General features: G+C 40.3%; 1 protein-coding gene across 2 annotated transcripts in view; it reads right to left on the bottom strand.

Annotated features, from left to right (window-relative positions):
- Positions 1 to 16,428, bottom strand: part of WWC2 (WW and C2 domain containing 2) — a 111,698-nt gene that overhangs the window by 48,908 nt on the left and 46,362 nt on the right. For both annotated transcript variants that reach the window (XM_081875243.1, XM_081875244.1), the window contains exons 3-8: positions 10,872 to 11,075; positions 9,283 to 9,359; positions 8,101 to 8,180; positions 3,808 to 3,937; positions 3,317 to 3,463; positions 1,286 to 1,359 (exon numbers count right to left, since the gene is read on the bottom strand). In XM_081875243.1, the coding sequence (XP_081731369.1) occupies positions 1,286 to 1,359; positions 3,317 to 3,463; positions 3,808 to 3,937; positions 8,101 to 8,180; positions 9,283 to 9,359; positions 10,872 to 11,075 (712 nt within the window). The remainder of the gene's footprint in view (positions 1 to 1,285; positions 1,360 to 3,316; positions 3,464 to 3,807; positions 3,938 to 8,100; positions 8,181 to 9,282; positions 9,360 to 10,871; positions 11,076 to 16,428) is intronic.

Here is a 16,428-nt window from a genome sequence, read left to right on the forward strand (position 1 = left end):
AGACTTTAACTTAGCCATGCACCCACCATCAATTAGAGCAACAGGGAGCAGCTATCTGTGGCTTTCAACTCAGTGAGGAAGATGTGCTTGACTGGATCTCTTGTCACTTATGGTGTGGGCAGGAAGAATGTCCTTTACTATGCTCCATAGCTATCAAATGACTGGTATCGAACAACAGGGCCAGCCAAAGACATTTTGCGACCTGAATCAAAGGGCAAGATGATGTCTCCCTTCATTTCATGTACAGAAGCTGACTGGACTGGCAACTAAATCTTAGTTTGACACTGGCAATGGAACAGCACCCTTCAATGGGCAGCAGGTTAATTTAGGGATAACATATAGCTCTAATCTCCAATACAGCAGCCACTGGTACCCTTAGCGTTTGCCACCTGATGTGATTGCCTCACTCTGCATATTAGTAGGGCTGGCTCTGTTAAATAAACAAGAAATTGTCTCCATATAGGCTATCAATGCTGAGAAGTCCTTCAAATACACTGAAGTGTTATGATGTGTTCAGTAGGGCTTTTGCTATCTTTTCATTTAAATGGCAGTTTCCAGACACCCTAGCTTAAACTGAATACTTCTTTTGTAGCTTGGGAAGTTGTTGATAATCCCTGCTTCCCCCTCCAACCACAAAAAGAAGTCAAATGCTCACTAGACATGGATACCTGATTCTCCATTCATTCTTCAACTACCTTTGAATTGGTCCTCCTGTTCTACATGTATGTGGACCCACTTTGTACCTTCCATCAAGGTATTTCAGTACATTTCCATACGCATATTTTAAAATAATTTAATCTTCATTAAAAATATGTGGATTGGTCTGAGAAAGTCCCAAAGCACAGCCATCAAGGCTCTGATCTTATGGGCACTAATTATACAAATTATGCTTTTAGTGCATGAGAATCTCCTATCCTTACAGTCATTAATGAAGTATAATATGAGTACACAAGCCAGGAAGTGGAACAGAACTTGCAATAAACGTCCTCTTCTCCTAAACATGCACTTCAATTAGGTCCAATTTCTGCTGCTTATAAGCAGGAGAAGAATTATTTTGTTTCTGGTACTTTCATATTTCATAAATCTGTGTAAATCACAGCATCTACTAATAGCCCAATACATAAGGTTCAATCAGCCTAGAAAGAATAGCAGTTAATGATGCTGATAAACAATGTTTCATGAAGATGCATCCAGTAGATGTCACTGCAAGCATTAGATTGGCTACAAGGTTCATGAACTCTGATACAAATTCACATTTTTAAAAAGAAAAGAATCCAGTCATTACCTTCTTTTGGCTTCTTCGTACTTAAGACTTAGTCTGACCTTTTCAGCTAAATTGGACATAGTCCTGACACCAACCTGTTGAAAGAACCAGCAAGCTTATTGCATGGATCATTTTTAAATGAAGAGAGAAAGCAATTTAATGAAATATAAATAGAAACACATTTCAAAATAGTAACTATTGATTTTTCAGCACAAACACTCATAATTACTCAATGTTTTTCTAAGGAATTTACATTCTCAATTGCTAAATCATTTTTGGACAGAATTTAGTACAAGTCAGTACAATTCTGTTTAAGGCCTACTTTGAAGTAACATTTAATACATCCCAAGTTGTTACTTACTACTTTGAACTCAGAACTTTGGTGGAGATCAATGAAGTTCAAAGTAGGACTTCAATGAAATCAAGATTACTAAAAACCACATTCAAGTTTGGGCTTCTTCTCAGAAAATCTTAGTACAATCACTCTCACAGCCTTTCATCATGCTACCTTAAAGAAATATGCCAGCATTTGGAAAACATTTGTGGATGTAAACCTATGGCTGACATATGGGTCAATGAGATGCCAAAGATTTTTAAGTCACTAAAGTGGTAATTCCATCAGTCACTTTCAGATGTACAAAAACAGAGATTGGAAGAGATCTTTGCTCACCAGTTTTTGAAACTAGAAAGGTGTCAACTTTATTTTATCACCTACTTATATTTATTTACTTATATACTTATTTTCTTTTTGAGTAAAACTAATACCGACCACTTAAATTTAAGAAATATGGGATAGTTTAAGTTATATTTTTTATTTTGAAAGGTACAGGTTACAAATGACTGCTTACTGGCTGGGTTCATATGTCTAGATAAACAATGGTTTAATGTGAATGGACAGTATGCTACTGCAAGCTGATGAAATTATAGGTACAATGGTACCTTGGTTCTTGAACTTAATCTGTTCCGGGAATCCATTGAACTCCTGAAACTGTTCGAGAACCAAGGTGCAGTTTCCAATTGGCTGCAGGAACTTCCTGCAGTCAAGTGGAAGCTGCGTTGGACATTCGGCTTCCGAAAAATGTTCACAAACCAAGGTGCAGCTTCCGATTGGCAACAGGAGCTTTCTGGACTCAATTGGAAGCTGTGTCAGCCGCTCGGCTTCCGAAAAACGTTCACAAACCGGAACATTTACTTCCGGGTTTGCAGCATTCAGGAACCGATTTGTTCAACAACTAAGCCCTTTGGGAACCAAGGTACCACTGTACTTCACCCCTTCCTCACTTCTGTTGCTGCCACACTGCTAGGAAACAAACCATAGTCTGGTTTTTCTCATCTGAACCCAGCTTGGTGGTTTCTTTCTCAAACAAACCTTGGCTTACCATCAGATCTGGAAGCTAGAATGAAGCAGCTCATGGCTTGTATCCTGGTAGCAGCAGAAATGGGGCACCAGCAGCCCAGCATGCTGCTCATCCACATTAAACCATAGTTTATCTTACCTATGGCTTAATGTGACATGTAAACCAGCTAATTCCCATGCTTTTTACTTTTGAAATGGCTTGCATAAGAAACCGGTTTCAATGTCAGAAAAAAATATTACTTTTACTAAAGGAATTTGAAATATATTTCCTCCCAATGGATGATGGTACTCTTTTGGTACAAGACATGCTATATTCTAAATATTTAGATAGAAAATTTTACTCCCCCACAAAATACTGCAAAGCATGTGCAGGAGTATTTAGTTTATCATATTTTCTTATGCTTTCCCCCTTCAGCTTCTCAGAAGCCAATAACAAAATTGGAAGACAAAACTCTGTTTCTATCACTTTAATAATATTCTTTTGAAACCCAGCCTTCAGAATTCTAAATGTACCACAGAAAAGCCTCTTTTTGGCAATACTTGGTTTCACTATCAGAAAAAAATATTTTAGTGGGGAATATATTAGCCATCTTGATTAGATATAGCAACAGCCAACCATTTGACTCAAATCCCCTCAAGAATGTTCTGCAGCTATTTTCTCTCTTCCCCACCTTTGAATGGCATGAAAAACTTACATCACCAGAAATGTCTGTCTGAGACCCTGCATCCAAAGTCTGCCTCGAGAGAGAGAGCTGAGAGTGTGCTGGACTGCACCTCAAATCTGGTTCTGATCTGCCAAAATTTTGATTGAGGAGGAACCTCTCTCTCAGCTTTGCAAGACTCTGAAAGGAAACACAAATAATGATGCACTTTCATGCTTCATTTATTGTAAAAGATCGACACACAGCAAAAATACATTGGATGGGGGAGCAGCAAAAAGACAAACCATAAAAGGAGAAACAGTATAAAGAGCTCCCTCAACAGTTAAACATATCCACTTAGGGAATCAACTCAACTGAAGGTTGATCATATTTGCATGAATAAAAGCATTATACGCATATCACAAAAATAAGCTACTACTTCAAGAGAACAACAAAAAACCATGAGTAGTCAAAACAAAAAATCAAAAAAATAAAAATGCAAAAACATTTACCACTACAGTTGTAGGATAGAAATTCAAAAATACCTGCATTAAATCTTGCTTCTCCTTCTCACCAGAGCTTATAGCCTTTCGGATAGACTTTAATTCGTTCACAATGGCTTTGGCTTCACTTAGTTCATACCCACTCTGGCCTCCAGACATTTTTTGGTCAATTCTGTAAAACAGAGACACTAGGGGTAACTGTAGAGAAACAAATATTGTTCTCCAAATTAGGGGAAAGAATAGGTAGGTCTAAAGATATTGTTTCCCATAGCATAGTAAGGACCCAGCTACATTGGCAAAGAAAAAGAGTGTTATATGAGTTGTTTATGATTTCTAAGACTGTGACACCAGATGGCGCTGTGGAGTTCCGTTTTTGCCAACCCGATTTCTGGCACCCACAGCACTTTCTCAAAGTACAAAATGAACCCATTTGTCCAAAAAGGTTGGTGACCCAGTGCTAGGCAAACATTTTAAAATATTCATTTCTAACCAGACTGGATACTTTCCAGAGGAACAATTTAATATAACCCATACGAGTTTTTAAAAAGATTGTTATTGATTTACAATATCTATCTCCCCATCATTCATCAAGAATATTCTCAAAGTGGTTTGCTTAAAAAGGTAAACACAATAAAAATATCTAACGGAAAATATATTAAAACCACCATTTAAAAGCCATTATCAACAAACCCAAGAAAACAGCAGCCTTACAGAAGCAACAAAAAGGAAGTGATGCAGCAAACTAGAAAGAAGAAGAAGCATTTCTGAAAATCCTTGGTTCCTTCCCCCTTGCCCCCACTTCTTCATCTATCAACTTCAGTCATAAATTTATGTTTTCCAACAGAAGGATGCACCAACACTTCAAAGATAAGAAGTAGTCTTCAACTTCAAGTACACATACAATATCTTACACAGAATGCATGCATTGAAAATGCAATGTTTTCTTAACCTTGACATTAAGCTCCCAGTGTTAAAGAGAGCTTAAAATTGTACACATAGTTTGCTATGCTTTAGAATTCATGGAAGAAAAGTGCCTCCGACTTAGTAACACAGGTAGACAGGCAGATGGCTACTTGATACATGCACAGGAAATTAAACATTATCTGTTATAGGAAGCTAAGTTTTCCAAAAGGTGAACACAAGTTCACAAACTGTGAGTGACAATTGGCTCCTATAGAAATCCATGGCAAAGCTCCAATTGATTTGAATGAGAACCATTGTGGCCAAGATGAAACCATGGTAGCACATTAAAATGTACTAGAGGCTTGCAGCCAAAGATATAGCAAACTATGCAAACTCAGGCTCTCTTGCGCCTCTGTGGCTCTTGGCCACATGAACTTTTCATCTCTGCCAGTTCTCCTCTTCCTCCAAGATGTTTGCTTGACTTCTTGCATTCTCCTGCAGCAGTCAGTGCCTCTTCCATGGTTATTTTTGTAGGGTTCTGATTCTTTTAGCCCTCACCCCCCATGATCTTCTACCTTGCTAGCAGGTAGGATAAGAGCACTTAGCCAATCAAGGCCAGAGGCTCTTTTGACTGAGACAATCATTACAGGAGGCTTTTATCACCACACTGCAATATGGAGAGCAATTGTTACTTTGCTGGTAAAGCCATTTGCTCTCTGAAAACAGAGCAAAATAATGACCGGCTGCTTCTTGGGTTATTGTTGTCAAGACATACCGTAGGTGCATTCTTGCAAGCTGAATCACGCTCTCTCCAGATATGTGTAAGTATAGCAAGAAAACCAGAAAAAAACACATTTATCTCAGACAGAGGAGTCTATAACTTCCTCTGGTTGGATATGCAGATGACACACATCTGATTTCTGCTGTTCACAGGGGTTCCTAGCTAGTCCAAACCGAAACTGTGGATGGTTTTAACTATCGGAAGCAATCCAACTTAAATCAAGTTGGGATGGGGAACCTGTGATTCTCCAGTCGGTGGCAGACTTTGGGATCTCATATTTCAGCAGTGTCCTGTGTGATGCAAAAATTCGGCACCCCTTGCCTCTCGCACTCTGTTCTACAGCCTTGTTGTGGCGTCCCCTGCAGCACAGCACCCACCCCAGTTGAACCACTCTAAAACCGCCTCTGCTCCAGATGTTGCTGGATTACAGCTCTCATCACCCCTGACCCTTCTCCATGCTGCCTGGGGTTGATAGGAGTTGGGTTCCAACATCTGGAAGGCCACAGGTTTCCCAGCCCTGTCCTACACTACAGTTTAGATTAACCATAGTTCTGAGTTCAGACCCAACACACTGTAGCTTGTTGAACATGGAATTGAAATCTTCCCATGCCTTCCTTGTGGCCGCTCAGAAGGAAAGGCACTCAAGCCCAAGACTTGCAATGCTAAATATTAGTTCAGCCAAAGACCACATCAGGATCCAATTTAAACATGCATAACTGCCATGCATAGTGAACATATAGTCCCTAATCTTGTTTGATTTTACTATCTTTACACAGCTAGGGTAAACAAACCCCAAAACAAGTGAAACTGACTGTGGTTTTGTTGCATGCTGAATGTCTGCTGCTGTGGAGTGTGGTGTCTCACATTTTAAGCTGGAGCTGCCATATTATCACATATATGGCAAAAATGAATAAAATGGTTCTCCAGCACATAAGATATTCTGACCTCCCAAAGTGGCTATCTGAATTTTTCCAACAAATGCCCATTGTTTGCTTGTGGTATGCTGCTGAAAGTTTCCCAAACATGTTTTAGATTCCTATCAAAATTGCTTGCAAGCAAGTTGCTTTAAAACAATACTTCATTGTTATAGTAATGTAATAAAACCAGCATGTTTGGCTAAGCTTTAATCTTGGGATAGTAGCAGAAGTTTCCAAGCTTTGGATATAGGTCCCCGACCGCAAACCCCCCCCCCATGCTTTAAGGGATAGCTAAATTATGGTTAAATATGTACCTCTTCATTCCCTCCCAACAACTTTTACTTAGATTTAGAAGTATTACTACTGTAAATTGTGTGCAAACTTTACTTCTATTCGACTTCACAGTCTTCCAACATATGGGTGAAATGTGGTATGTCTTTCCAGCACCTTAACTACATCACAAAGATATCTAAAGTCTCAGCCAGCTGTAAAGTTTAATCAAAAGTTCAGCAACAGACAGACTAGGAATTCTCTGCCTCATTGGTTGCAATCCCAAACATACCTACTAGAAAGTGGTTCAACTTAATTCCAAGTATACACATTTAAGGGTGTGTTGTAAATTCTAACCCCAAGTTCCTTGAAGAAGGTCCATAGCTCAGTGGTAGAACATCTGCTTTGCGTGCAGAAGGCTTCAGCTTCAATCCCTGGCATTTTCAAGTTTGACTGGGAATGTTTCCCATCTCGAATCTTGAAGAACCACTGCTAGTCAGCATGCATAATATTGAACTAGATGGACTCAGTATAAGGCAGCTTCTTATGTTCCTATCAATTTAGTACTTATTAATCATTATTAATTTTATTTTGCCCCACAGCCTATTTAGACTGCTGCTTTTTCCTTTTCAGAGGAGCGGTGGGTCTTCAAGTACAGTGGTACCTTGGTTCTCAAACGGCTTAGTTGACGAACAAATTGGCTCCCAAATGCCCAAAACCCGGAAGTAAGTGTTCCAGTTTTTGAATGTTTTTCAGAAGCTGAATGTCCGATGCGGTTGTCAGCTATTGTTTCTGGGGCACCTGCGCCAATTGGAAGCCGCGCCTTGGTTTTCGAATGTTTTGGAAGTCAAACGGACTTCCGGAACGGATAACGCTTGAGAACCAAGGTATCACTGTAGATACTTGTATTATGCCCATCAACACTTTACACAGCATGGGGAGAATTTGCATTTGGAAATGCAAAAATTAGCCAAGTAAAAAGAAAAAGGTCCTGAGAGCTTTCCAGCTTGCAGCATTTCAACCTACAGCAGCTTTCTTGTGCTTCAACCTCTTCACTACAGCATGTCTTTCTCCATGACATGTAAGGATGCAGTAAAAGCCTAATCCCACTTTAGTGGCTGATGAAGCAGGTAAATGAAACACTGCTGCTCTTCTCTCTCTTTTCCAGCTGATTCTTTGCTCTTCTGCATCCAGCAAGTGGCAGATGGAATCATTCAGTGATGCTTTTTAAAGCCTTGAATCAGCTTTGCACTCCCCCCCTGACTTTTTTGAAGTTAATTTTTCAAAACAAAAACATTTTAAAACAGTGGCTAGGTTTTCCCATTGCCGGTAGGCAATAGATTTATCTCAGCTGTTTTCTTATTCCAAAGCTTCTCTCAGTAAACGGATGCAATGATTCTATTTGATTTAGTCCTAACCAGCGGACTGAATTATTTAAGTCAATTTCAATCATTTCATACTCACTGTTGCAATGTTTCATAGCCTTGCTCCTTATACAGTAATTCTTGCTTCATCTGCAAGAGTTCCCTCTTCAGCTTTTTAACCTTGGATGCAAAAACAAATTAGTGAGCCATTCGTTTAAGACAATGGAACACATGGTTGGGATCAGCAATTGGTGTCCCCCCAAGCATTCATTCTTGGTTAGTTGAGGGACTGGACATTACAACCACATGGCACAATACCTCTGGGGGTTGACTCACATGTCTGTGTGTGTAATGCTGGAATGTTGTGTCCTATCTCTAGACTTGTAAGCCCTTATTAGTTTTGGCACACTATATAAATCCGTTAGCTTCTACAGGAGTAACAGGCAATTTCCACTCTTGGATATGCTAATGCTTACTAATATGGTGTGAAAAAAAACTGCTCACAAAAGGACTAACTGCTCTGAAAAAGAGTGCAGCATGTGTGTCAGTGTTCAAGATACCCTGCTAGCAGGCATAGCTGGTTTCAACACTACCAGCCTTGCCTATCACATATAAATAAGCCCTTGTTAGTATTTGTTGAACACAAAGGAATTCTATCTTCCTCTTGATGTTCCTGAACAAGCGACTAATGCAAGAGACATGCCAGATTAAGACACCTCTTTATTTGGATAGCCTCATTATAGTAATTAAAGTTGAATTTAACATTTACTTGCTTAAGTTAATTTGTCACTGGATGTGTGCGCATGCCACCTGTTCTCATTCAAGAGACATAGCACCTACTGACATAGCTTGGAGAGAGAGAATGAAACAGAGAGTAAACATGCAAGCGGGAGAGGATCCCCAAAGGCCACTTTTTTTGGTGTGTGTGTCTACACTACACTAACTCAGAAACCAAGAAGTTCCCATCTGGAAGTCAATCTACACATGCTACAATATGTACTGCATTTAAAAACAACATTATTTTCTGCTACAACACGCTTCTACAAACCACCAACAAGCATCAACATACCCTAAACCAAGTACAATTCATATTATTGGAACTGCCAAGTGCTATTCGTATTATTAGTACTGCTAATGTCCACGCACGCACACCAAATGTGTTCGTATGTGCATGCGCAAAAAACCCAGCAAACATTTCATTTGGATTTCAGTGCCTGGACGGCAAATGTCTAACAAGAAACACCACAGATGACACACATTTCCCCAAATTAAGCATTCTTACCCTTAATCTTGTAGTGGAGATTTCCGCCTTCAGAATATCAGGGTCATACTTAGTGCTGGAAGAGGAGCTTGAAAATACTTATTAGGAAAATTTAAAGAAAATGGAAAATATATTTAACCAGCTGAGAAATGGCTCATTGTTTAATTGCATCACATTGTTGCATTACAGCCAAAGCTACAGCACGAGAACAACAAATATTCAAATACATTTTCTTTCTATCAACCATAAAATTATTAGAAGATGATACACGAGTGAAAGTCACACAAATGAACAAGCAACTGGCCTTTTTGGGGGGTGTTTAAAACTGGCCCAAGATTAAAATTCATTTTGACACACCCATAATGGGGATGGAGGAAAAATTCATTCATTTTGCATTTTAACAGGAAACTACCTAATTTGCACTTCCTGAACCAGGATGCAAAATAAAACAGAACTATCCTTCAGAATTCGCACCTGTCTGAATCTTGCAATGTAGTTCGCCACTCAAAATATGTGTACAAAAATGTACCATATTAGGGGAAATTGCTTGCAAATTGCACATCAAGCAGAATTTAATTCAAAAATGTGTATGCTAGGAGAAAAGTGCACGAAAATGTACACATGCATATAATTTTTGTAGTGACTTTTTATATATATAGCAAACTGATGTGAAAATGGCTGGGAACGGAGAGGAATCAAAACTGACAGTTTCACCCATCACTAGTCTGGAGGTGGTTGGAGGATGGATGGCAGCTAACAGATTGTGGCTGAATCCCAAAAAGACAGAAGTATTGTTTCTGTGGGACAGAGGACGGGCAGGTGTGGGGAACTCTCTAGTCTTGAATGGGGTAACTGAGCCCCTGAAGGAACAGCTACCCAACCTGGGAGTCATTTTGGACTCAAAGCTGTCCATGGAGTCACAAGCTAATTCTGTGTCCAGGGCAGCTGTCTACCAGCTCCATTTGGTACACAGCTGAGACCCTACCTGTCTGCGTACTGTCTCACCAGAGTGGTACATGTGCTGGTTATCTCCTGCTTGGGCTACTGCAATGTGCTCTATGTGGGGTTACCTTTGAAGGTGACTCAGAAACTACAACTAATCCAGAATGTGGCAGCTAGACTGGTGAGTGGGAGCAACTGCCAAGGCCATATAACACGGTTCCTGAAAGACCTACATTGGTTCCCAGTACATTTCCGCGCACAATTCAAAGTGCTGGTGCTGATCTTTAAAGCCCGAAATGATCTTAGCCCTGTATACCTGAAGAAGCATGGACACTGAGATACAGCACAAAGGGCCTTGTGGTGGTTCCCACACTGCGAGAAATAAAGCTACAGGGAACAAGGGAGCGGGCCTTCTTGGTAGTGGCCCTGTGGGAGGCCCTCCCATCAGATGTCAAGGAACTTTTAGAAGACAGCTGAAGGCAGCCCTGTACAGGGAAGCTTTTTAAAGTTTAATGTTTTACTATGTTTTCATATATGCGGGAAGCCACCCTGAGTGGCTGGGGCAACCCAGTCAGATGGGTGGGGTACAAATTTACTACTACTACTACTATTACAGCAACAAATGAATGAATAAAAAGATACAAATACCGTATTTCTAAGGTACGTACAGCTTGTATGAGAACTTGATTTCTCCTTGTAAGCATCATTCAGCCTCACATATTCATCCAAAGCAAGTGCTAGCCTCTGTTCTTTCACATGGTACAGTTCTTTCTGAGTGCTGAGTGCATCTTGTGCTACTGTAAGATAATCTTTCAGCATTTTCTCTTGTTCTTGCCTCCATTGTTTTCTTGGATCTTCTATCTGTGTGGTTTCTGGAGAAATGCAGTTGTAAAAGCTTTTATTTAGTACAATAAAACTGGTCAAGCTTAGCCACATTCAAATTAGTGATGTCCAAAGGACTTGTTTAAAAAGCTTTGTTCTATTACCTTGCAAGTTTTAAGTGACATCTTTACTGAATCACATTTTGAACCTCTGCATTATCTACCCATTTTTCACCATACTCAAGCAATACAATGGGTCAGAGTAGACCCAAAGAAAATAATGAAAGTCAGTTAATTTTGATAGCTCTACCCTGAGAAGGACTAACACTGAATACAACTGATGGATCCAATAACATTTTTGTCCCACGGATATTTAGGTATAAAACATGTTAAGAACTGAGATTACTTCCAAAGTATCTTAGGACTGAAGAAGTTTAAGAGAAAAAGCAATTTTTAAATGCAACATGTATGATGTTATGCTCTATGTTCTTTACTACTTTCAGCCTGCTGTTCTCCTATATAAAAGGCAGAAAAGAATGTTTAAACCTTTAAGGCATTTCAGATAAAGATTCAGGTTTTAAGAAAATCTCAGGTCAATGAGTTCAATTTATGTTGATGAAAGATGCTATAGTGTATAACTCTTAAACAGTACTTTATATCTTCAAAGCTCTCTAGGAAAACATTAATCCAAGATACTGATTTAGGTTCAAGTGCTTCTCCTAGCTCTAACGTTAGTTACATATACTTCTCGAAGACACTTTCTCTACTTTTGCCTACTTAAATTATCCAGTGCAAACAGTAACTCCAATGCACCACAATAGACTTTAAACATATGTTTGGTTAGCTTCTGCTGCAGCAGAGGAAGGTCCCTAGTGGTATCAATTGCCAATAATGCTCAATAGTCCTACACATTTAATCTTCCTACTGCTACACTCTGATGTGAATTCAAGAGGCAAGTAAATGAGGAAGTAGCTCTTTTTTAAAAAAAGAAAAAGGAATCAGAATGCTTTCCATGCGCCCCCTTAAACTCAAATACAGTTTATGTAGGTACATTTGTATGGAAAGTTTTGCCAAATATACTCAAAACAAGACTAGAGATAGATAGTATTTGTTTTTACACAAGCATATGTAAGGAAAATAAGAGGTGCCAACTTTATATACCGCTGATTTCTCATACGCTTAATAGGATGCTTCTCCCCATCCAAATAATTTTGTTGGTCTCAAGGGAGAGTGATGCGAGCCTCCAGGGGTGAAGTCAAACTGCTGTTGTTAGCAGCATCAAAGTGACCTCCCTGGGGTGCAAGACCTCCTGTGTGCATGGAGGTCCTGGGCTGCTCAGGCGACGACCTCCCTCTCAGCCTCGCCGATCTGCTCCAAAGGAAACCAGAGCAATACATTTGGCACCAACCTGGCTGCAGGAGTTGCTGAAAGAAGTCGTACAAGGCACCATCCAACCATCTTAGGGATTCCACTCTGGGTTTGTGTAGGGTTTACTCCTTTGCCTTTTCTTCTCCCAAAGATATCTCGCAAGGCAATGGAGGTTTAGGATCAGAGTTTTCCTTCTGATGGGCTACCTCCCCAGGTTGATGAGCCCCATCTGCCCCTCACTTTCCTCTACAGCAAACGCAGAAATTGCCTTCTTGACCATTTGACCCACTACTTGTCTCATCCACTCAATCCAGTGCAGCCTGTCTTCACATGCAGGGAAAGTCCCTAATTCATTGAGGGTTTGAGATCCATTGTATACCATCACCTGGTTTAGCTGGGTTGTCAAAGCTATTCACTGGGGTGTGGCCATTGTCACATGCTGACAGCTTTTAGGAGCCACAGGTGAAAGCTCAGTGCAGGGTGGGGACAAACTATCCCAGAAGGAGTACAATGTGTCTCCCACCAGAGGCACGACCCCTCCACTAACACCCCATACAAATAATTTTTATATAAAGCAGAGAAGCTGGCAAAAGCCACATGCAGTCAAGGCAAGCAGAAACAAAGAGGTGTTTCCCAAGCAAAGACAGAGCACAGGAGATGTTCCCTCCATTGCCCTTGTCTTCAAAATGCACCTTTTCCCCTCCTTTCACAGAGAAAGGGGGAGATCATCCCTATGGGCACCAGCATACATCCTTAAATCTCAGAGCCAGGAGCCAGGAGCAAGTCTTTCCCTTGGGCATCATGAGGCAGAAAACACTCTGGAGAAATTCTAGTTGAGACAGAGAGAGCCTTTTTTCCTACTGCTTTTGTGTGTGTATTTATTATTATTATTATTATTTTTGGGGGGGGCATACACACTAACCTATGCAAAAATAACAATTATTGGGGTGGTTAAGGGGAAGTGATCATGAAAGCAAACTCAAAGCATCAAATGGGATTTCATAATGATTCTACAATCAAACAGGATAAAGGCAGTTCTGTTGGGCTTTGGGGGATGAATGTAATGATTGCGGTTGTACTTTAAGAGAGCAGCACTAGTCGTAATGGAAAATAATCTCACAAGAGAGAAAAGCCATATCTGCGAACACATTTCAGGTAATTGCTCAGTAGGTTTAAGTCAGGATTGCTCAATGTGTGGCCCAAACTAAAGGAGTAGCCTGCAGAGTCCTAAAATGTGGCCCACAGCAATGCTGTCCTTGTGACTGTAGGACAAGGACAAAGCTGTTTCAATGCAGGGTGTGCGTTTTTTAGCACTTACAGTCTCACAAATCAAGCAATTTTATTTATTTTCGCCTTTAAGAAACCTCATGTGGCCACAATTTTTGTTTCTGAATATGAAAACAAAATCAGTTGTGATCGTCTCAGTCCTGAAAAGCTGGTCATATTGTTTCTGAAACGTTCCAGGTTTAGGAAAAATTAAGATCCTTTCGAATAATGATTTCCAAACCCTAAGTTTTCTAAAGATGGCGTCCACTCTATGGCTGTTACAAGAAATAGCATGAAAAGGTTGACTGTCTCACAAGTGGCAAACGGGTATATAAATTAAGGCTACGTGGGTGAATTTCAGCCTACTGGGGGTTTCACAGGCCATCTATTCCTAACAGCAGGGCAGTGTACTTTTACATCCACAAAGCAGCGGGACAAAAGCCAGTCCTGCTTGCATTAAAGAAAAAGGTTACCCTTCCCCTTCAAGGTAGCAAAGTCAAAGCTGGATACACCACACAGCAAGCATCTGCAGAATATTTGCTGCAACCTTGCTTCCCTCAAATAAGAGCAATTGGAATAAGTCAGACATAATTCAAGCTTGCCTTTGGTAGCAAAGCAGAAGAGAGCAGTACGCCTATGCTGTTTCAGAACTGCTGTTACTTGGAACACAAATGATGACAGCAAAATAGCATATTTTGCAGTAAAAATAATTTTCAGAGCACCAGTTAAATATGAGCCCATAAATTCGATTCATAAACACCATTTATTCCCAATAAAAACATATTTACTCAGAGAGCATTCTGCATGCAGATATGAAGCTCTGGTCTGCGCTGCAATCTACCTGTATAAATTTCAGTGCAATTGTAATTCCATAACAAAAGAGCATTTCTCTTGACTCTGTCAGGCTTGATTGAAATGTCATACCATGGAATTGATCTCTATTCTTTGAGTTAACTGTCCTTTTGTGTAAGGCATATGGTGTTTCTGGGGATCATGAACATTTGTATTCTTGTTCTTCCATAGTGGAGAACAGCAAGTAATTTCAGGCTAGGTTGTCAATTTCTTGTGCTGAGGGAGGAAAAAAGAACTCAAATCTTTGGACCCATTTGCTCTTCTAAGCTGCTGGCTCAAATAAAAATTTTATGCACTTAAAGAAAGCAGTGAGGGACCAGAGTTTTCTCTTCCTCTGACTAAATAGCTTGTAGACAACACAGTTTCCCATCTTTCTCAAGCACAACACTGTAATATAAGAGACTGTACCTCTGTTGTCACACATTGTCATATGTACCTTTTGTCGGTATGACTTTGTTGGAAAATTAGGTCCTCTGCCTTACATTTCCCGAGACTATCAGAAAAGAAACTGAAATACACTGAATCACATGTTTAAATCCTTGGGATGCTTGAAGAAATGAGAAATTTAAAAGCACCCAACTGTCACTGTTCAGCTTCAAGCTGCAAATGGAAAAGCAACTCTGCTACCAGACCTGTGAAATCCAAAATGACATTCTGTAGCCAGGTGGACAGTCCCTTTTCAACAGTCCCAAATGTTGGGAAAGGGATGGTCATCAGAACCATGGTGGGAGGGGAAAGCATTAAATATCCCCTCCCTCGTTGCTGAAGTCCCAATCCTGATCCCCCTACCCCAGCTATAACTTAGGGAGGGAAAACAAATCAAGCTACAGTAGAACCTCTACTTACGTCCCGCTCTACTTAGGCCCGTTCCAAGTCACGACCGTGGCAAACCCAGAAGTAAACACCGGGTTTGCCGTGATTCGCGCATATGCAGAAGCAGCTGCCGCCGTCTGCACATGCACAGAAGCGGGCTGCCGCTGAATGCGCCTATGCACAATGGCACTTTTACCAGCGACCCATTTCGCCATAAGGACGGGCCTCCGGAACGGATTGTGGCTTGAGTAGAGGTTCCACTGTAAAGGCAATGCTATTTGGAAAAAGAAAGGGTTAACGGGACAGAGCAGAATCCTACAGAAGGGACATTGTAATTAATGGGGCTTACTCCCAAGGCAGAGTGTGCAGATTTGCAGAAAGAGCATGCTGTGTTTGAACAAAACAGTATTTTAGTGCTAACACAACCCAGGTCCGCCCCCCCGCCCCCCGCAGTTTGAAGCTGTTCTTTATGAAAAATGAAATCAAACCCAACTGCCATACATTTAATGTAAAATTAAATAGTGCGTAAAACACCAGGTACTTTTATTTTTCATGGGTTTCCTTTCAAAACATCTACTGAAGAAGCTTTACTTATGTTTCTCCCTACTTAAAGAGAAAGTGTATTACCATCATACAATTGAAATGTCAAACGTAAAACAAAACCTAAAAAGCAAAAAGGGGGACTGAACCCCAGTCCAATCAACGTAGATGTAATTCATTAATTGCTAGCGTGATTAGCCACCTAATCAACACTTCATAAAGTATGGCATGCTTCCATCAACCCTAAAAATTGGAGCCATGCATCTTTTCTACAACATGCTTTTTGACTGCAAGTCATTAGTGCACAATTCACGCTGCGGAGACTAGGTCAACATAATTAAACACCCACTCATGAAACTGGCTAACAATCTGTTACTTACCTTCTTTACCAACAATAGCATGCAAAACTAGAATTTCTAAATTTATCAAGCTTCCTGCTGTATTCTAGTGTTGGCATTGCTAGGTGAGATCCATGGAAGGTAACTTAACTAAAAACATTACCATGGGGGGTCAAGACTTCACGAAGCCACTGAATTCCTGCAGATATGTCATTTCTGCTCTACTG

Source organism: Podarcis erhardii (assembly GCF_964252035.2).
Source record: "Podarcis erhardii genome assembly, chromosome: 9".
NCBI lineage: Eukaryota > Metazoa > Chordata > Lepidosauria > Squamata > Lacertidae > Podarcis > Podarcis erhardii.